At 41.6% G+C, this 9,413-nt stretch overlaps 1 protein-coding gene across 1 annotated transcript; it reads left to right on the top strand.

The window, feature by feature from the left end:
* Positions 1-525: 525 nt before the first annotated feature.
* On the top strand, positions 526-5,636 carry LOC132955907 (uromodulin-like). The gene is made up of 11 exons (XM_061028999.1): positions 526-580; positions 727-808; positions 1,173-1,235; positions 1,333-1,535; positions 2,433-2,567; positions 2,879-3,060; positions 3,212-3,360; positions 3,443-3,679; positions 3,771-3,933; positions 4,416-4,499; positions 4,728-5,636. The coding sequence occupies exons 1-10, from the start codon at positions 526-528 to the stop codon at positions 4,497-4,499; spliced, it is 1,353 nt and encodes a 450-aa protein (XP_060884982.1). The 3' UTR covers positions 4,728-5,636.
* Positions 5,637-9,413: the final 3,777 nt, after the last annotated feature.

Below are 9,413 nucleotides of genomic sequence, written 5' to 3'. Positions count from 1 at the left end.
GCTCAGATTCACCTCCATGGTAAATAAACTTAACTTGTATTATAGATTAAAGTCAGCTCTTTAGGGAACAAGACACAAAGGAACTGAACTGCTTAAGATGATAAACTGATGTTCATAGCTGAACAGGTTGGAGTGAAAAAGTCTGGATATTCTCTTTTGACTTTCAAAGACTCTTTAAGAACATGGAAGGACCCAGAAGACAGAGATACAAGATTATCTAAACCATTTTATCAGGTTAACCCTGATACACAGACAGACAGACAGGCAGACAGACAGACAGACAGACAGACAGACAGACAGACAGACAGAGCCAACATCACTCTGTGTAGTCGTCTGTCCATTAAGAAACTGTAAAGAGTCGATGAAGCATCCACAGCCAATCAGGAGGCAGCTAGTCTTTGTTGACTTCAGAGAGTTTAACCACAAGATGTTATGTCCAATCAGAGAGCATTTTCCTCGAGCATCACACATTTAGGTCCTCTTGTAAATGTCCCTGTGTGAACACAGACCAAACTTGAGGTCATTATGCAACAATGGTACAAACTGGTCCATGATTCAGACCAGAGCAAACGATCTACAGGTGTGAAAACTTAATAAAATAAAAATGGTCTGTGAGTGTGTCGCAGACTAATGGAACAAATGTGGAGCTTTAATTCTTATGAAGACGTAGGTTTTGGTTACAGTAGTTTACTGATCTGATTAACAGTCTTTCCTCCACCTGTCCAGGACCTGAACGGACTGTTACGTTAAGGGACCTCTGTAATGATATCAAGAATATTAACAATGAGAGGATCGGGTCGGACGGCAGGTAAGGACTCTTCCATGATCTCCAAATCCCACAATCCTGACACTTTCCTGATTAAGGTTGTAAAAATTTGCATTACTTTGATACTTTTATTGCCACGTGTTACAAGCAGTACAGTGTTCTTTATTTTTATGATCAATAGAATCAGAAAGAACAAAAGCTTTAAACAAAGGAGAGGAAGAGACTCTCATTATATGCAAGCAGACTCGTGGACATTGTCTTAACTGAACACATTTTGAATAGTATTACTCGTATTGTATAAAATTCTGATATAGTGACAACCTTAATCCTGATGAGTCTGTGTGTTGATATGAACATGTGAGAGCAGCACAGCAGCCCTGAGTTCACTTTGTTTCTCGACCTCTAGCTGTCAGAAGGTGCAAACAGACAAACCAGACCCTTCGATCGACTGCCCTAAGGCAAAGGAAAGGTGAGCAGAGATTTCAGATTGTCACATTTATCCTGCAGCTGTCCTTTGTTTAGGTTTAACACACCACTGATTCTGCCTCTTTACCTCTCTGGAACAGATGTGGTGTCCTGAGAAAAGACCCTTTCACCAGCTGCCACGCGCTCATAGCGCCAGACAGTTACATAAAAGTCTGTGAAGAAACTTTGTGTTCATATCCTTCGGTTGACAATCTGCCCTGTCATTACCTGGAGGCCTATGCCAGAGCTTGCAGCCTGAGGGGCGGCCCTGAACTGAGTGGCTGGGGGAAAAAGTCCAACTGCCGTAAGACCAAACCTATTTACCCGTTACTTGTTTACAAAAGATGCTACTCTATCGGGTGTCTGGCGTCTCCCTTTAACTCTTCCTTGGAAGTTTCCCTAGTGTGGGGCCTTTGAGATTTACAGTCTCAGAGTCCCCATGACAGGTGGAGGCCTATGAGGCCTGTGTGGCCGGTCTATGAGGCATAGCAGATGATATGTATTTAATTAATGATGGTTGCTTTTAATGCTCAACTCAACCAAAAAGTCCTCAGACTTCCAACAGTAGGGAAAATTAGTTTGATACGAATTAACGGTTTTAAAAGGCAGAACTTGGACGTTACTTAGCGTGTTTTGATGCACTGGGAATGATTTAAACACGACAGGCCCTCACCAAAGCTGCACTGAGAGAAAAGATTTATGAGAATGGATGACGACGCACTACAACAAGAGCCTACCGGAACACAAAAAACTAAACTCCTCAAAAAAAGTTTGGAAATGTTATTTTGGTCACTTAAAGGTGAGTAATCAGGCTTTCCAACGATATAACATACAACACTAATTAGTATTATTAAAGGGGCGAAATAAGTGTCCAAAATAATGTTTCCAAAATTTTTTGGGGGGGTTTATTTTAAGTTTAGAGAAAGACAAACAGGCAAAATGCTGTGGTCTCTTGTATTTGTGAGTTAAACAAATAGTGCACAGTTTTCACTATGATGGAAGAGAATTTAAACTTTTCAAAGCGGTTTAATTTCACGTCCAGTAGCTCTCTCAAAACCTCTTCCTCCTAATGACTGCACGCGATAGGTGCTGGGCAGTATTCCACCTGATGGAGTCAAGAAGACCTCCAATTTTGTATTTCATTTAATCACAAAAGTCTGTTGTTATCCCTTACATGTCTTTTGTTCTGTTTCTCTCTCAGCCACCACCCATGAGGCCTTCTGTCAGGACAAGTTCTGTGCTTCTCACGAGTTATGTGGTGAGACGGTGGCTAATGGCTTGGATTGCTTATGTCGGCCTGGTTTCGCAGCCCCGTACAGACAAAAAAAAACTTTCGGTAAGACAGCAGTGAAGGTTTGACTTGTGCAGGGTATTGATCCTCAGAGGCTGAAGGAAAGTCCTGTCACACACTGGCACTCTGATGTTTTCTGAGGAACAGACCTGACTTCTTGAAATCAGAGATGATTTGACCATTGTGTCTTCTGCTGCTTATCATCTGGTAGTTGGTCTCAACCTGTATGTCTATTGCAGCAGAAGCTGTGATTTGAAGAAAGACAGGAAATGTGGACTTGTTGTGTTTCAAATGTATTTGGAGTTTCTCCTGTGTAACTTGATCAGTGTAACATGTCTGTGCTTCTGAATTCACAGGGGATGCCACCACCTGCTATAGGAACTCTGCTTCAGTTTCTCTAATAAACTGTCTCCTGAAGGAAAAAGGCTTCGACTACACAACCTTACACCTCAAAGACCCAAAATGCATTGGTGAATTGCAAGACGGCATGGTGACCTTCAGTTTCAACAACACTGAAATGTGCAAGGCAGAGGTCATGGTGGGTTCACTTCAGCAGACGTTCTCTCTCTAGTTTGGGGTCTTCCTGTGGGGTTGGCTTTAGTGTTGACCTTAGTTTGGTTAAGTGATCTTTTGAGCTTTTTCTAGTCAGCCACTATCAACCTAACATCTAATTCCCTGTGACCCTGCAGGATAGCGATACACAGGTTATCTACACGAACACCATTTCTTCATCAGAAAGCAACGACCCGATTATCCGTCAGGACGAAATAGCACTTAAATTTTCTTGCAGCTATGCTCAGCCACCAATCAAGACTATGTCTTTCAAGATCCAGAGCAGGTGAGGGGTGGCTGATACTGTTGGATTAGAATACTTGATTGGATGTTTCTGAGTATAAACAGTTGTGTGTGTTTCTGTGCAGCTCTGTGGTATCAGAGATTAAATCTGGAATTTGGCAGTACAATCTGATCATGAAGGCCTACAGCGATGCTGGCCTCCAACAAACTACAACGTCGGTTACATTGAACCAGAAGATTTGGGTGGAGTTGAAGACTGCAGGACTGGATAGTAATTTGGTTGCCGTGGTGATTGACTCCTGCTGGGCAAACAAAAACAAAGAATCTGATAAGTTACCGAAATACGACCTGATCAGAACAGGGTGAGTCACATGCGGAGGTGGGGGTTGTCTGCTGCGTTTCAAAATGAATCAGAAAAACATTTCTTTAATAAATGTGTCTGTTTGTGAGCAGCTGTGCAAACCCCAAAGACAAGTCAGTGAAAATAAAGGGAAACGGTGAAGGAACGTCCAGCGTCTTGTCCTTCAACATGTTCCAGTTCGCCAAGAGCAATGGTGACGTCTTCCTGCATTGCAAAGTCAACCTGTGTGGCAAAAAGGACAAGAGCTGTGCCCCGGTAATAATCTCCTCTACACACATGACACACACACACACACTCATGAAACCAGCTGATTGTCCCTGGAAAACAGTTAGATAAACTGTACGACCTTTCCTGTCATCACACTGTAACCATGTACAGGGCAGTTCCAGTCTCCCCTTCTTGTTAAGATGAGAAAAGCAGTAAACAGTTATTAGACTGGTGCTGAGCCTCTATCACACCAAAGAGCCCTGTTTGCTGGTCTTGTTGTTAACTGCTTAATGTGTACTGCATCACCGTGGAGAACTTTGTGCAGCAGTCACCAAATGTTTTCTTCACCCGGAAGCTCTTAATGGCATTTCACTTGTAGGAATCTAAAAAATCCTTTGCACATCTATTTCATAAGACAGGTCTGCTCACTTTCCCAGTATTGAACATATAGACGGTCTGACAGAACAACCCTGACACAAACGGTGAAATGAAAGAATCAATGTTTCTAATTCGGTGTCTTAAACTTCCAGGTATGTACATCAAAACGTCGCAGATCTGCCAGGAATATGTACCTAGGAGCCCCAGCCTTGATCACCATGGCGTGGACCAGTTAGGTAAGACACAACTTTGCTATTTACTGACCCCTAACCCTAACCCAAGGGGGTAAGATTTAGTGTTCGAATTATAAAGTCAACTGTTCTGATGAACAACGGTAGAGATTTTCTGATCAGGTCTGTGTGTCAAACCAAACAACAGAGTGAAGAGAGTCTACGAGTCAAACATGGTTTCAGTTGGAGGAAAATTGAATCAAACACAGTTTGTCTTCTTCCTTGTCTTCTCAGGTTGTTTTCACTGCGACTTGGACAGACTCAAAGGCTCACGACTGTGATTCGGTCTCCGTCCAGAGTGTGGGTCAAAATCCTACGCTGGGGATCAAAGAGCTCAGTTCTCACAAGAATCTTTCTTTTGATTTTACTGTATACTGAATTTATCACTGAAAGAAAGAATGTGCAACATTTTACTCATAAATAAGCAGAAATCAAGTCTCCCCTGGTTAAATGTGTCTCTGAGTCATGACTGTCTACAATGAGGGAGAAGCTCGAGTCCCGCTGGCTGTGTTGTTGTCAGAGCCGTGTTTACATGGACGGGACGGCCGGCTCCTCCCCTTGTGTATAAAAGCTGTTTTAGTCAAGAACTAGAGTCATTCTGTGTCAATTTACATGGGAAGGTAAGAGCTAACTAAAGAGTGCTAACATTAGCATGCTAACACAACGATGCAGCTCGAGACAAGGACAATTTTGTCTGCTGCTTGCGCTTAGTGCTTCATTATGGTGCTTTCCTATTTGATAACGCCTTCGTGTTAACCAGAATGGAGGGGTGTTGGAGGTGTGTCTCTGGAGGAGAGCGGAGGCTTCAGTATGGAGGAGGCGTGGCCTAACAGAAGTTTGTTTTGGTTTCATACTGGTGCTCAAGGACGACATCTACTGGATCAAAAAGTCGCACATTCTTTCTTTAACATGATGTCTGTTCAGAGGAACATTGTTAATACAGAGCAAAACCATCTAAAATGGGAAATAATGACCAAATCTGTGCATCGTCATAAACCGTTGAATTATATTCCAACTCTGTCAAAACTAATGCCTTATGATACTGACTTAAATTTGTGGTGTTTCTATCTTTCTTGTCTTTCCATTGTAAGCATACAAAAGATTTAAAAAAATAAATAAAAAAAGGGTGTGGGAAAAAAAAAATTGTGTGTATTTCATCATTTTTATATTAGGGTGACATCATTACAGCTTACGAGAAAACAGCAAAGTCAGCACACTGGAAGCCTTTATCACTGCTCTGCCGTTATTATCAAACGTTAAAGGACAATTTGTTGAAACGTGTTGATCTGTACGCTGCTTCTCTATACCCATGCAGATTAGAAAACGTTAAATGACATTGGTCCTCATTCATTAACAGTACACATAAATCTGTTCTTACACAGTTTGTACAAACGTTTCAGTACAACTCTGAGATTCATAAATATGTTTTTACTTGAATGTATTCTTACTGTGAACAAAGTTAGAACTTCCTCAGCCCATGCGTAGGCACAAATGATGAAGAACATGCTTTTTCAGAAAATGCTAACAAACATTCTTTTAACTAAATGTACGACAGATTACTACTCCATACAATATAAAATGAAAACTCATCGGTCACTTTATTAGGTACACCTTGCTAGTACCGGGTTGGACCCCCTTTTGCCTTCAGAACTTAATTCTTTGTGGCATAGGTTCAACAAGGTGCTGGAAACATTCCTTTAGAGATTTTAGTCCATATTAACATGATAGCATCACACCACATCCCAAAGGTGTCTGGTGACTGTGGAGCCATTTGAGTACAGTGAAGTCATTGTCATGTTCAAGAAACCAGTTTGATATGATATGAGATTTGTGACATGGCGTGTTATCCTGCTGGAAGTATCCATCAGAAGACGGGTACACTGTGGTCATAAGGGGCTGGACATTGTCAGCAACAATGCTCAGGTAGGCTGTGGCGTTTAAATGATGCTACATTAGTAGAGTTATTGTTGCCTTTCTATCAGCTCCAACCAGTCTGGCCTTCTCCTCTGACCTCTGACCTCGGACTATTCTCTGTAAAACCTTGAGATGTTTGTGCGTGAAAATCCGAGTAGAATAGCAGTTGCTGAAATACTCAGACCAACCTGTCTGGCACCAACAACCATGCCACGTTCAAAGTCACTTAAATCACCTTTCTTCCCCATTCTGATGCTTGGTTTGAACTTCAGCAGATCGTCTTGACCACGTCTACATGCCTGAATGCATTGAGATGGTAACGTGATTGGCTGAAGAGATATTTGCAATAACAAGCAGCTGAACAGCTGAACCTGATAAAGTGGCCGGCGAGTGTATATATACAGTATATATCCAGTTTAATAGACATCAATCAAAAAATGTTTTAATTAACAAAAAAATGACTTTTCATCTTTATTATTCTTCTTTAATCTAAAATTAAATTTCACAATCAAGAAAAAGACTATGCACATATTGAAATGTAACAGTTTTGACTTTCATTTGATTGTCGACCACTCCCACTAATATTGCCGCGAAATATCGCAGCTGTTACTAAAACCAGCTGATTAATTGGAGCATATGCACGGAACATACATGACTGTGATTTACGTCCAAGAAAGTGTAAAGATCCAGCCTTGCTATAAGATATTGCAGCCAGTGCCTTCAGAACAGAGCGCATCAGAGCGTCAAAACATGTTTGAAGAGTGTGACGAATGACTGATCAGCTGACTCCGACTGCCAATGTATGCTTGGAACAACATCTAAACCCCCAGACACACCCCTCTTTTAGCCTTTTGGGGCCATCTCTTGCAACTTCTACGTGTCTCCACCTCACCGCTCTCATCCTGATGCACCAATCGGATGTCCTTATATGGAGAGATGGGGCGTGGCTCTAGTGTCCACTAGAGTCTGTCTCCTGCAGTGAGTCAGTTCTCATAGAGCCCCATGTTAAAGGGGACATATTATGATAAATCCACTTTTTCAATGTTTCTGAACATTTATCTGGGTAACCTGAGAGTCTACTGACCAACAAAATGTGAAAATCCATCCAGTACTTTGTTTGTGGTCTGCATAAGTCTTACAACACAGAGAATTTGCTCCGTTTTTGTCAACTTGTGACATCACAAGTTGGATTCTGGTAAAAAAAAAGATCCCCTCCCCTGGTGTCTCCACCCGTGGACTCCACCCCCAGCCTAGAGCAAAACTTCAAGGCAGGTCCGCCATTTTTATTCTTGCTAGTGAAGGAGTGATGTCTACTGGGAAAACTCGGGGGGGGGGGGGGACACACACCAAACGGAGCATTCTGAGAGAGCTGCAGTTCTGTCTCCTGCAGTGAGTCAGTTCTCATAGAGCCCCATGTTAAAATGTCCAAATGTTTGTTAGCTTCGCTTACTATCAAGTTAACTCACCAGCTTAAGAATAAGGATATTGCATCAACTGTTTAATGCTAACAACTTTTGCTAATCCCTCGCTCCTCCCGGACTCGAAAAGAAACAGAGACATAATATGTTTACATGGGCAATATTTTATAAACATGAATGCAATCTCAGCATCACTGAATGCTAAATAAAGTGATCTGTTTAAAACATGTGTATACATGAATTAAGCGTTAAATCAGAAAATAAAACAATTTCAACATGTGAAGAGTAGGGATGGATACAGAAATCTGTAACCGATACCAACCGATCCAGTATTTACGGGCAATCAAAACTAGGTGTGGGCGATAAAACGAAAGAGATAATTATCGTGGTATAACTTTTATCAATTTAAATTAAACTGTTATTACACCGCCCTAACACTGGGAAAGGGGGGCCCTAATGGGCATCACATGCTAGTTGCCACCAGACATAAAAGAGAAAGAGAAAAAGAGAAAGAACAGCCAATCACGTCGCAGGGATATTGGTAGGCAGGCTTACAGATGTTTGGAGCGGATTGGAAACAGCCAAAATGAGCGATAGTGACACAGAAGAAAACGTTTAGCCTACTGGCTCAAAGCAGGAGAAAAACATCGTCGACAAGAAAGGACGCTCATCTTTGGATTTTGACAGAGTGCTCTGTAAACTGTGCCGAAGACAAGTGCAGGTAAAACGGGCAACACCACAAAACTTTTCCACCATTTGAAACAAGTAAACATCTAGTTTCTTCAACTTTCACTCAGGAGCAAAGATCAGCCTTGGAATTTTAATAAAAAATGATTTGACATTTATTGATATCAACTGATATGAACATTTTTATTGTGATAACATTTTTATTCATATTGCCTAGGCCTAATCACAACACAGATTTCAGTGCTACATTTCAGTACTACTCACTAAATGTCAGAGCCAAAGATGCTGAACGTTAAAGTTAGCCATTCTCGTAGCTACCATCAAAAATGCTCTGACTTTAGAGCCAGATGGTCCCACACGCTCACTGACCACAGGGCTCCACCTCTTGACGTCAGAGGGTGTCAGTGACTGACTGCTTGCAAGTATATGTTCAAAAATACACACTGATGGCAGTGGTTGCTATGTAGTGAGACCATCAGAAGTAACTAATCCCATTCGTTCGCATTCATACGCCGCAGATGTAGCAGCGGGAGCAACTTGGGGTTAAGTGTCTTGCCCATGGACACCTTGGACATGTTGCTGCAGGAGCTGGGGATTGAGCCCTCGACCTTCTGGTTGAGAAAACTCGAAACTTCAGAGCACACAGATTCAGTTTGGAGCTACAACGTACTGAGAACTGAACACACTTAGATTAATTACCAATCGACTTATAAAAAACACATCGACTTATGAAAACACATTTACTGTCTAGTGCTAGCAATTAGCGCTTTGTTACATATAATTGATGCACTAAATATAGGACTCCTAGCCATGGCTAATTTGTAGTCTTTGTCCTTTGTAAGGCTTTTAGGATATAACACAAACAATACAACAACACTGTTAAAAAACTGACAACTGCAGT

The sequence above is a fragment of the Labrus mixtus genome, chromosome 21 (assembly GCF_963584025.1).
Source record: "Labrus mixtus chromosome 21, fLabMix1.1, whole genome shotgun sequence".
In the NCBI taxonomy this organism is placed as follows: Eukaryota; Metazoa; Chordata; class Actinopteri; order Labriformes; family Labridae; genus Labrus; species Labrus mixtus.
This window is presented reverse-complemented; position numbering and strand designations above follow the sequence as displayed.